This window comes from Neovison vison, chromosome 9 (genome assembly GCF_020171115.1).
Source record: "Neovison vison isolate M4711 chromosome 9, ASM_NN_V1, whole genome shotgun sequence".
Classification (NCBI taxonomy): Eukaryota; Metazoa; Chordata; class Mammalia; order Carnivora; family Mustelidae; genus Neogale; species Neogale vison.
The window spans coordinates 1,885,792-1,897,996 of NC_058099.1; the positions used below are offsets into that span (position 1 = coordinate 1,885,792).

At 67.7% G+C, this 12,205-nt stretch overlaps 1 protein-coding gene across 3 annotated transcripts in view; it reads left to right on the top strand.

Moving 5' to 3' along the window:
* RXRA (retinoid X receptor alpha) overlaps positions 1-7,085 on the top strand; it is a 91,704-nt gene extending 84,619 nt beyond the window's left edge. For all 3 annotated transcript variants that reach the window (XM_044264530.1, XM_044264531.1, XM_044264529.1), the window contains exons 8-10: positions 338-429; positions 2,023-2,128; positions 3,595-7,085. In XM_044264530.1, the coding sequence (XP_044120465.1) occupies positions 338-429; positions 2,023-2,128; positions 3,595-3,742 (346 nt within the window). In that variant the 3' untranslated portion in view covers positions 3,743-7,085. The remainder of the gene's footprint in view (positions 1-337; positions 430-2,022; positions 2,129-3,594) is intronic.
* The last annotated feature ends 5,120 nt before the right edge of the window (positions 7,086-12,205 follow it).

The following is a 12,205-nucleotide window of genomic DNA, read 5'->3' on the forward strand; positions in this document are numbered from 1 at the left end:
CAGAGGAGGTCGGGGAGCTCAAGCCGCAGGGAGCTGCAGGCAGACGCACACCACTGCCCACAGGGGCTGGGCCAGCCGGGGGTGGTTCAGAGTCCTGCCCTCTGACAAGGAGCCATGGCTTGCTTTGGCCATGAGTGTCTGGCAACAAAAAGCGAAACGTCTCCCCACTCGACAGCTAAGTAGGGGGAAGGAAGGCCACGTCCAGGGGAGAACAGCTTTCCCGTGGGCCGCAGGGCCTGGCCTCGGGCCGTAGGGAGCCTGTCCTCAGGGTCTTTCCGGCGGGGGCTGGGGGGGCGCAGTCTGACTGGACGGCGGTGGTGGCCCGCTTCCTCTGCAGGGTGTTGACGGAGCTCGTGTCCAAGATGCGGGACATGCAGATGGACAAGACGGAGCTCGGCTGCCTGCGCGCCATCGTCCTCTTCAACCCCGGTACGGCCTCCCCGGGCCCCCAGCGCTCGCGGCCACTGCGCCGTGGGGCCCATCGCCCGTCCCTCCTCGCGAGGGGAGACAGCCCTGCCGCCCTCTTCTCACCGCGCTTGTGAGCACGACACGGCGTGGCCTGGGGAGCTGTGCTCACCCCTGTGGTTTGGGTGCTGCGTCCAAAGCGTGGCCCCACTCTGCCTGGAATCCTGGGCCCTGGAAGAGGCAGCCTCTCCGTGAACTTGTAGTGGGCAAGTTCTGGAGCCCGGACTGGGGGTGGGGCACACAGGGGCGCAGTGTCCTTCGGGGCTGCTGCTGGCTTCTCAGGGAGCTGGGGAGCTGGCCAGCCAGTGGGGGAGCCCTGATGGTGCCGGGGCGCTGGGCCCAGACCTCCCGCTTTCCGTCAGCTCCAGTGCTGAGGGAAGTGGCCGTGGGAGACGTGTCTTCCTGCGGGGACAGCGCACGTCCAGGGGCACTTGTTCCCCAGGTTTACGCTCTGAGCCCGTGGCCCTGCCTGTGTGGGAGCCGGGGCCGCGCAGCTTCGCCTTGCCGGGCGCCCTCCCTGTTGTGGTTGCGCACGGCCTGGCTGCCGGCGCGGGGTCCCTCGCTGCGGGTACAGGAAGGACGTGGCCAGAGCGGAGGCCCCCCAGGGCTGGGTGCTGAGCTACAGAGAAGCCTGGCACGTTCCTGAGGTGGCCAGGGCCCCAGGCGGCCTGCGGCTTTTGCACTGGACCCTGGTGTACCTGCCGGGGGTGAGGGCACTGTTGTGAGCCCCCCAGTCTGTGGCTCAGAGGTGGCCTGTCCCAGCACGGAGCCACTGTGGGGCTCACTGGCTTCAGACGGCAGCAGTGGGCAGCTGTGGGCTCCAGCGTCTGCCCCAGGCCTGTCAGGATGGGCCAGCCTTGGCTGGGGCCAGACCTGGGGCCTTTGAGCCCTAGCGTGATACCATGTGACGTGGCTGCTGCGGAGAGAGATGGGTTCGTCCCTGTGGGCGTGTGGGGTCGTGGGAAACCCCGGGAGACGAGGAAGCCGAGAGGAGGAGCCAGCCTGGGTGGGCTCTGACCGGGCCAGGAAGGGCCGGGCCGGCTCACCTGCTCGAGCCCTGCCTCCCTAGATGCCAGCCCTGGGCCCCGGAGGCTGTGGGAGCTGATGTCCCTGGCGTCTCTGGCCACGGGCTCCCGCCCCCAGGGTCCCAGGGCTCAGGCTGGCTGTCAGCCTCTCCCCCCACTGCCCCGCGTAGGGCTGCTTGTCTCTGGGGTGATGGTTCTGAGCTTTCCTCCCTCTCAGAGGAGTCCCCAGTGCAGCCAGGGTCCCACTTCAGCCTGGTTGCCGTGGTGACCAGGAGAGGGCGACGGTGGCCCCGTGCACTTGACCCCCGATGGGGAAGCCGAGAGCCCGGAAGTCCAGGCGTGGGCTGCTGTTCACGTGTCCAGCGAGTGGCAAGCCGGGACCCAAGCTAGGACTCGAGGGGTGGCCTTGGGGGCAGAGCCTGTCCGGCTGCCGCTGGTCCCAGCTGGGCGGGGCCCCCGGCGGGGAGCGGGCCTGGGTGCCCCGGGCAGCAGTCTGGGCTGAGGCTGCTGACCTGCGACCCCTCCCCCGCAGACTCCAAGGGGCTTTCGAACCCGGCAGAGGTGGAGGCGCTGCGAGAGAAGGTGTACGCGTCCCTGGAGGCCTACTGCAAGCACAAGTACCCAGAGCAGCCGGGAAGGTGAGCCCCGGCCCGGGCCTCCTCGGGGCCTCAGGGGCCTGTGACCCCCGCCCCAGGCAGGACTGCCCCCGGCCCTTCTGGCACCTTTGTGTGAGTTAGAAGGCGGCACCCTGCTCCGTGGGGGGAGCCCGTGCGAGGCATGCCCGGGCGCTCCCGCCGCCCCTGCAAACACAGGCCCGGGTGCAGCCGTGCCCTAGGGCCTCCCCAGCCCCTCATGGGCTCCCCTAGAGCTGGGTCTTGGCATGCTTGCCCGAAGCGGGGACAGATGCCAGCACACGATAGGCGCTTGTACACGTGTGCAGAGCTGTGCGGGCACCGGGGGCGCCGGGGTCCACAGTGCCGGGTGCGCGGCAGGTGACAAGGGGGGCTGTCTGTGGCTTTGGTGCCATCGTGAGTCTTGTCCTAACTCTATCCGCCCCCCCGCACCTGCAAAGGGCCTCTCTCAGGAGGGCCATGCCCCCCCGCCAGCCGCCAGCCCCCGCCACCCCCCGCCGGACGCACGTGCAGCTGCGGGCACGGGTGGCTGTGCCCTGCTCCTCACGGCCCTCATCTGGTTCGGTTTAAAGGGAAACTTGCTGAGGAGGACGGAGGGCGGGCTTGTTTTTCCTGGCTCCCCGCCGCAGCCCATCTTGCCGGCTCAGCAGAAAACCGCTTTCTCTGGCCCCGGTCCAGCTCTGCTGCGTTTTTTTGCCTTAAAACGTGGGTTGTGTGGCCGCCAGACCAACCACAAGGCTTTCTCCCCTGAAATACAGACGTTGTGAATAATTAATGAGGCCCCATGGCCCCTCAGGGTCCATGCCATTGCTGGGGGTGGGGGCGCGGCAGCCGAGCAGCCGAGCCTGGCATCCCCCCCCCCCCACCAAAGCCCCGGCACCTCCCGCCCCCCTCCCTGTTCGTCTCCTCCCGCGGCTGGGCAGGGCCTGGGGATCGAGCCTGTGGCTCGGCTCCAGCAGAGCCGTTTCTGGGGAAGGGGTGGGTGCCGGCCCGCGGCACAGGGGACGCCAGTGCTTTACCAGCCGCGGCTGGATTGAGCCCAGACCTGCTCCCCCGGCCCAGAGCCGCTCTGCCTTGACCCCCCACTGCCGCCAGATGCTCTGCCGGTGCTCAGACCCATCTTCGTAGCTCCGCCCCACTCGTGTTCGGAGCAAGCCCACGTCTGTTAACTCCCCCTGAAGCTCTGTCCAGCCTGCAGCCGCCGTCTCACGCCTGATCCTTCCTCCTGAGTCCCTCTGCCCCGGGCCTTCGGGACCCTCGTGGCTACCACGCACGCTCCTGCTCCCAGGCCTGGGCCTGCCGTCTCCGCTCCCTGAGAGGCCTGGCCCCCCCTTCCCCAAGGCTGTGCACAGGCCAGGCTCTGCTGCTGCGGCTTCCGGGCTCCGTCCTGTCCCCAGGAGGCCACCGGGTGCCCGGTGGAGGGTGGAGGGCGGGGAGGGCGGCCGGCGCACCTTCACCGGGCCCTCCCACAGGTTCGCCAAGCTGCTGCTGCGCCTGCCGGCCCTGCGCTCCATCGGCCTCAAGTGCCTGGAACATCTCTTCTTCTTCAAGCTCATCGGGGACACGCCCATCGACACCTTCCTCATGGAGATGCTGGAAGCCCCCCACCAAATGACTTAGTCCCGCCAGCCCGTCCTTCGCGCCCGCCGCCCGGCCTGGCCGCTCCCGCCCGGCCGCCTGCTGCTCTTCTCAGCCGAGCCCCGTCCCTGCCCCTTCCCTGCCTGGCCTCTGCGGACATGGGGACGCAGCCTGCTAAGCCTCCGTGTTGCCACCTCGCCATTCCCAGCGCTGCTCGTGCGGGAAGCCGGGCCCCGGCTTTCCTGGGGTAGCGGGGCCAGCTCTCCGGGCCGCAGGCCCCCCCTGGGTGCCCCCTGCCAGTGTGCCCCACCCAGGCTCAGGAGCAGGGGGACAAAGACTCCACCTGCCCCCCCAGCAAGGCGAGGGGGGCTCTGGGGTGAGCCAGGTTCCCTCGCCATGAAGGGTGAGCGGCCCCTTTTCCAAAGATGACTTGCCGTATCACCCCTAAGCCGAGCAGGACAGGAGCTGCTCCAGCAGGGTTCCAGGGCCCCCTCAAGGCTTCAGGGCTTGGGGTCACCTGCCTCCCCCCCGACCATTCTCTTCAAGTCACCGCTTCAGCTTCTCCCCCTGCATCGCCGTACGCAAGCCGGGGCGAGCAGACCCCATGTGCAGCCCGGCCTCAGTTCTGTCCGTGGGTTTAATCTGGGCAGAGGGGCAGGCCAGCTCCCGTCTGCGGGATGAACCCGCTTCCCGGCCTTCCCCAAGTCCGGGGCCATGCTGACCTGTCGAGGGCAGAGGTTGGAGGCAGGAGGGTGCTTTGTCCAGGGGGGGTCTTCAGGCAGTTGGAGGGAGCCAGGGGCCCCCCGGGGCACGTGGAGCCAGAAGGCCTCGTGGGCAGATAAGCCCAGTGGGAAGGGGCAGGCGGGCTTCCTCTGGAGCTGTTGGCGGAGGGGCCCCCGACGCCGGCGGCCTGTTCTGTGCAGATGAGTCCTGGACTCGGGGACTGTGGCCTGCCTGCGTCCTGGGGCGTGCAGCTGGACGCCCCTCGGGGACAGCCAGCCCAGCTGTTGTCGGAGTGACCGCCTCAGGCGGGGCTCCAGCACGTGCTCCGGCTGACGGCGCCCCCGGCCAGGCTGGTGCCTGCTTCTGTAGTGTTTCCACGGCAGGGGCAGGGGCGCGGCCTCCTGGGGCGGGGTGCTCTGCGCCCCACAGCGTGCAGGGCTCTCTCAGGTTGAACTGGCTTCTTTTGCACTGTAACGCCCTCCCTTTGGTCTGAGTGCTTCCCGGTCTTGCGCTTCAGACTCCATGAACCCTGCGTCTGTCGCTGCTGGGGGCCCGAGCAGGGACGGCAGGGGGCGGGGGATGTGGGCAGCTCCGGTGTCCTCAGCCCCCGAGGGGTTGCTCTGTAGCCAGGCTTCCCTCCTGGGGCCCCCATGAGCAGCCCTGGGTTGGGGGTGCCTTCCCCAGAGTCTGGTTTCCCAGCTAGGGCAAGGCAGGGAGGGGCCTCCAGGCCCCGTGGGGCAGGAGGTGGCCCTGCTTTGCCTTCCAGAGGCCTCAGCCCACCTGACGGTGAGGCGCCAGGCCAGGGCTCTGAAAGTGTGCCCGGAAGCCGCCTTCCTCTGCCACCGGCCGCTCCTGAGGAGGGGAGGGGTCCCCTGCCACATGGGTGGCAGGGGCGGGGCATGGAGGGCCTGCCCAGCTCCCAGACGCTCCCGAAAGTCTTGGAAGCCTGTGGGGGCTCGGTTGTGACAGGCAGTGACGCAGGCACTCTTGGGGACTCTCGGGGTCCCCCCAGTTGTGGGGACGGTAGACTGCCCCACGCCCGACGCCCCTGGTGCCTTCTGCAGTCGGACGCACCCCGTCATCCCTGCCCTGTCCACTGCCAGGGTCCTTGGGCACGTGGGGGCCTCCGTGGAGGAAGCCCAGGGCTGGGTCTCTTGGAGGGTCAGCTTCTGCAGAACCTCCCCGTTACGGGCCCGGGGACCCCGGCTGCTTGTCCGTAAAGCCCTGAGGCTCCCAGGCTCCGGCCTGGAAAGCCGGAAGCCCCCAGCCCCTCCGGCCTGCGGGCCCAGCACTGTGGGTGCGCAGGGCTGTCCTCTCCTCCGTCTGCCGTCCTTGTCACGCTTCCCGCACCGTGGGGGAGGTGGGGAGACGGGTGTGGCTCGGCAGAGAGGTAGGAGCTTTATTTAACCGGATAGTCGTGTTATCAATCTGGTTCAATTAAGGTGATTTTTGTAATTATTTTTATTATTATTATTATTTTGGTGGGACAATCTTTAATTTTCTAAAGACAGCACTAACATCAGCTTGCTGGCCACCTCTCGCCCGTCTCCGGCCCCCGGCCTGGGAGCTGCCGGGTCCCGGGAGTGCTGTGCGGACTCACATTCCCGCCGTGACGTCAGGGCAGGGAGCGAAGACGTCTGTGCCTGCGTCCGCAGGGGCCGTCCTTGGAAGCGACCTGCCCTCTGCGCCGGGAAGCACGCGGTCTCTGGGGCGAGGGCCCCGCGCCCCCGGCTCTCCATGTCTCCTGTTCCTCGAAGATTTGAGCCGGCGGCAAGCGCGGACGCCGCGTGGAGCCCCCTGGTCTGTGGGGGCCGCCGGCAGGGCCCTGCCTGATGTGTGGCCAGCGGGCGATCAGCTGATGTCGTCCCCATCATGGAGTTGGGCGCGTGGCCCGTGCCCTGTCGGCGCGGGGGTGTGGCATGACCCGTCCTGCTGCAGAGACAGCGCGGGGCAGTCACCAACGTTCTGTCTTCGTTTCTAATCGAGACTTTCCCCCGTTTTCCTATACACCTGCTTCACGTAAGCAAGTACGTGAGGACCCCTCCGTTGGTGAAATCGGGTTTGCGTGAGGATCTCAAGGCGAGCAGTGCATCTATTTTCAGATGCTTTGGAGCAAAAGCAGCTTTACCGGCCCCCGACCCTTAGCAAGGCCCTCTCTGGGACGCGCCGCGAGCCCTCTGGAGGGTGATGAGTACAGAGTAGAGAGAAAGTGTCTAAAGCATCGGGAAAGGTAAAAAAAAATCTATTTTTGTACAAATGTAATTTTATCCCTCATGTATCCGTGGATGGTGGGGGGGTGGGACTTGTTTGGTTTCTGCTTCTAGGGCCGGAAGAGAGACGGCTCTCCGGGAAGCGCGCGCATGGCCGAGGTCGCAGCGCGGGCTTCGTGCAGACGGCACGGACGTTTCCCCTTGGGCAGGATGGGCCCCGGACGTCCAGGGTTTTCTTCCCCTTCTGAGTGATTCTCGAAGCCTCGCTCTGTTCTCCCCCGTCGCCAGCTGGCCTTCCCGAGACCGTTTGACTGTGAACTTTCTTCCCTGCGCGATTGTCCTCCGAGCAGCGGCGCCCCCGGTGCTGCGCGCGGACCCACAGCGGCGTTAGAACGTGGAAAGAAAAACACAGGAAAACGTGAGGAGAAACAAAATATGAGCGTTTAAAAATAGATCACGCTCCCGTTCTCGTTTGTTCTGCTGGGGGCTTTCCTGTGTGGGGTTGGGAGTGGGCCGTGCGAGGGGGCAGGAGGGCTTCCCGGGGGCGGCGCAGGCGTGGGGGCAGCTCAGCTGCTGCCCGACCTGCAGGGGGTTGGGGGCTCGGATTGTTGGCGCCCCATCCTGCGACCGTGCTCCTTCCTTGGTCTCCGCTCCGCGGCCCTCATGGAGCCCCTGTGGGCCCCGCTGCCTCACTGGGCACTGGGCACATGGCCACCCGCCCTGCCCCAGGCTGCCCCAGCCCAAACGGGCCAGCGCACTCATGCGGGGCCACAGAGTGAACGACGTCATCCAGCTGCCACGTTCCTAACGGAGTAATGACGGCCCACCTGCTCTTTGCCGTGTCGTAAACGCTCTTCATCTCTGTGCTGTCTGGGGGCCGGGCCGGGCCTGGCTGCCGTTGGGCGCGGGTGTCCGTGTCTTCCCCTGGCTCCTTCCCAGGGAGGCTCTGGGTGCCCTGAGGCCTGGACTCCTCTGCCACCAGACAGACGGCCGGCCGCGGGCGAGGGGTGCTTTCAGCCAGAGTGGCGAACCTCACCAAGGCAGGCCTGCGGCTCCCCTCCCGAGCAGGTGCGCCCACAACACGTGTCCACGCACGGCCCGTGTACGCGCATGTGCACGCACAGGCCCCACTCACGCAACCCAGCTCTCGCACGGAGCTCAGGACAGGCGTTCACAGCAACGCTCGCCCACAGCGTCCGTGTACGTGTGACATGCGCACACACACCGTCCTAACACTGTGTACACTCCGCGTGCGCACAGCCTGCATACACAGGTGCCCGCTTTGCACACCGGCGTGCAGGGGCCTCACAAGGCCCCTGGGAGTGCGACGCAGGACAGAGGGGTCTTCCCCGGGGGAGTCAGCACCCCCCCCCGCATGCTCCCGTTCTGTGAGCTGGGCCTGACGTCTCGCTCCCGGGGCCCCAGCCGTGGCTGGACCAGCCTGCTGCTGGCTGTGCCCATGGGGCCTCAGTCTGGACTCCCTGGCAGGGGTGGGCACAGGGAGGCCCACTTCTGCCTGCAGCAGGCCCCCCACCTGCTGGGACCGGCTGGGACCCACCCACTCTGCTTTCTGTCTGCTCAGAAGCATGTGTTACCACCCGTGGGGGCTGCCTCCTGGGTATGCAAAGAGGCTCAGGCCTGGGGGGTGGGGGTGGGGGGTCGGGAGGCTTGCCCTTGTCCTGCCTTCCACATGACGAAAGCCACCATTGAGTGCACTGTGTAGGACCGCCAGGTCCCTGGTGGGCCCCTTCGCCATGCAGGTGCCAGCCCAGCTCTGGGCGGGGCCTTCAGGATGTGCCAGGCGGTCGCAGGTGGGCTGGGAGGGCACCAGGTGTGAGTGTCCCCTTCCGACAGCTTGGACAGCTGCAAAGCCAGGAGGGGCCAGCAGAGTAGTGTTCCTCACGGGTTTTCAGGGGTGGCCCTGCCCAGACCCTGCCCTTGGGGCCGGGAGGGCCGATACCCATGTTCCTAAGGAGCCGTGTGGGGGACCCTGGTCTGTCGGTCCGAATCAGTCAGGGGCGGCCCTGGCCGGAACAGGCCATTGACTGAGATGACCTCCATGGGGGCCACTCCTGCCCCAAGCCAGGGTCCCCCAAACCTGCTCCAGGACAGAGACCCCCGGGAGCACAGCTGGGCGGTGTGCCAACCCCGACGAGGGGAGCAGAGGCAGGTGGGCAGGAGACCAGCGAGTCCTGCCGGGCGGCTCGAACCCCGACCTCTGCGGTCGACCACCCCCAGGAGCGGGACCCCCGGTGACGCATGCGTGCACCCAACATGGCAGGCAATCCGGCCTCCGGCCCCCGTGGCGACGCCTGCCCGGGGTGGTCCCCCTGGACCAGAGGTGCTGGGCATGAGGGCTTTGTTGCTGGCACAGGCCGCCCAGCAGGGCTGGGGTTTGTAACTCCAGGGCTCCGAGGCCGGGGGTGGGGGTAGCATTTGGGCTGGGACAGCCCTGAGCACCCACTGTGCAGCGGGGAGGCCCAGTGACCGGGAGGGGCTGGTTCCGCCCTCAGCAAGCAGCCGGCAGGGTGCTGGGAGCTCGGGGAATGGGGGAGCTGCTGGGGAGAGGCCCTGGCACCTGCTTCGGACACACGGGACGGGAGCTCGTGCCACCACTGGGCGTGAGGGCAGCCGAGTGACGGGAACCCGTGGAGGGGGCAGGGAAGTTGGGGAGGCCTCAGGCAGGAAGGGGCTGGAACAGGGGGAGTCAGGGAAGGGGCCATGTAAAGAGCTCAGTCCCCAGCGCCTAGTGCTGCAAGGGGCCCGTCTGTCCCTAAACTTGGGGGCTGCGGTTGACCTCGAGTTCTCCGACAGTCAGGGTCAGATCGGCCCTCCTGGCCGTTCCGGCGAGCGTTTCAGGCCGCCTGCCAGCTGCAGAGCGCAGAGGGCCCAGGCCACCCTCCTTGCTGCGTGCGGAGCCCAGGGGAGTCCTCAGTCAGGACCAGCCCAGCACCCGCCCCCCAAAGGATGGTTCCCCAGCGCAGGGGAGGCCGAGGCGTGGAGCAGCACTGCCCTCTGCTGGACACCCTGGGGCACAGCCCACCGGGCTCCCTCCATCCCTTCCGGTCCCTGGGAGCTGTCCCCCAGGGGTCTAGCATCAGAGGTCCAGGCTGGTGCCTGGTTGGGGGGAGGGGGACAGGAAAGACCCCACCTGGGGCCTGGATCCAGACAACTGCCCCCAAGTCCCCACTTCCTGTTTCTTGTTCCAAAGAGGCTGTGACATAGGGCGAGGACCCGGACAGGGGTGGGGGCTGGAGCCCTCCGAGGTCAGCCCTGAGCAGGGGGCACCTCCCGAGAAGGCCAGGGCTGTGAGCGCACAAGGTGGGCCATCACTGTGCCCTTGAAGGTGCAAATCCAAGGCCAGGTTGGAGCCTGCCCGGGGGGAAGCCAGAGGGTGGCCCCCGTTCATCATGACGGGGGTAGCACCTGTACCCCGGGCCTCTGCACGGCAGCCTGGGCACGGCTCTCCGACCCCCAGCCTCAGGCCCGACCCTGATACCTGCCAGCCCTTCCCGGCCCTGACCTGGGGAATCTACGACCAAAGCCCGTGAGGCCGACACTCTGCTCACAGGGGCTGGGACAGCCTGTGTCTGCAGCTGGCTGGGGACCCCCTGTGCCGGTGGGCAGAGTTCCTGTGGGAGCTTCTGGGCCCGTGCGGCCCGCTGCCCAGAGAGGACCACGGGGCGGGGGCTGGAAGGGACCCGTCTGATGGCGCCTTCCTCGACCGCCCTGGCCCTTGAAGGGGTCCCGATGCAGCGGGCAGGGGTGCGGCTTTGGGAAGTCGGCCCTGGCTCTGGGGCAACAGGCCTCCGGGGCAGCCCTGGGAGCAGCGCTGACTTCCTCCCCCGACCCCGGGGAGGTGTGAAGCTCAGTAAGCCGGGACCCGTGTCCGCCCCCAGCTGGGGGTCTGTTGGGCACAACACTCACCTCCCCGGCCTCAGTGTCCCGTCTGTGGTCAGGTGGCCGTGGTTGCCAGCAGGCCCTGTGAAGCCTCAGAGCGTCATCTCGCCACGGCTGGGGTCAGCCGTTGAGGCCAGGAGAGCGGGTGACAGGTCAGGGTCAGATCGGCTGTGGAACCCAGGCCCGGCGCCTGGCCACCTCCCCTGCCCACTGGCTGCCCAGCCCGGCTGAAGACTCTGGATCCCCGTGGAGGGGCAGGGCAAGTGGCTCTGAGGGACACAGGCCGTCCAGCGGTCGCTCTGCTAGGTGTTCCCGTGACGCCTCGGCAGCACGCCCACCGCAAACCTGCACAGGAGCGTTGCAGAGGCTCACTCCTGGTCACCGGAGGCGGGTCCTGCCAGGCCCTCCAGCAGGTGACCGGTTTGTGGACCTGCCAGGCAGAGACGAGATACAGGCGCATCAAAAATGTGTGTCGCTGAGTAACAGGAGCCCTAGAGGGGGGACAGGGCCAGACTCCGTTCCCGAGGGGGGGCGGTCCCAGGAAAGGCCCGGTTCCCAGGCTTCCAGTGGGAGCCGGGTGGAGCCGGGGGGACCTCTATGCCATCTGCCGCCCTAACAGTGGGGACAGGATGCTGTCCACCTGTCCAAACCCACTGCCCCGGCCATACCCCTTGTGAGCGAACTGAGCAGAGAGAAGGCCAGGGTAGGTGACAGTCCTGGGCCAGCAACCTCACTGAAGAGGGGGAGGGAGGGAGCAGGGCTGTAGGCGGCGGGGCGGAGGGGGCACGTGTGGGAGAAGCCGTACTCCGGCCCCCGAAGCTGCTCCCCAGGCCGCAGGGGTGCCGGGCTCGTCCCTCTTGGAATGGGGGTGCCGGGCTGGGGGAGGCAGCGGCCGTCACGCGGTGAGGCAGAGCTGGAGACATTGTGTGCCCCCCTGCCCCTTCCTGCACATGGCCGTGTGTGGCCACGTGGGAGACCCACGCACATAGCACAGGCAAGCCCACAGAACCGCCCTGCTCACACCCAGACCCTGGTCTCTGACCGGGCTCGCCAGGCCCGCGGAGCCGGAGGACCGCTCCCCGCGTACCACGGATACTCCCGTGACCGAGTGATGGGGGGTCGGTCCAGGTGCCCGATCCCCGGAGAGGTGGTGGCTGAGTGTGCTCCAGAGTGGTGGCTGAGCAGGGGACGTCCTGATCAGGGACCGCTGTCAAAGGGGGGGACAAGCGGGAGTCCACGGTGGAGGGGCCGGGAGCATGGCCTCGGCCAGGGACCAGGGCCGCCACCGCGGGTGACAGCCACATGGTAGCGGGCACCCCTGAAGCCACGTGAAGAGGATGGCCCCCACCCTGGTCTCCCTCCCAGCCTCCCCACCCACCCAAGCACAGGGCGCATGGGCCGATGCCCCCTGAGGGACATTCCCTGGAGGCCTCCTTGAAACTGTCCGGGTCACCAGACAGAAGGAAAGTCATTCCCGACATGGTGGCTCAAGGTCACATGGGGTCTAGGATGGGCCCCTAGGACAGGGAAGGGGCATCGGTCGACAAAGAAGCCGGCCCACGGGAGGCGTGGGCACGACACACCGGGTGGGCTCGTTCTCCAGGATAGACGTGCCCGAGGGCGCCCAAGGCCAGCGTGGGGAGGGTGGAGATGCTCGGTGTGGGGACAGAAG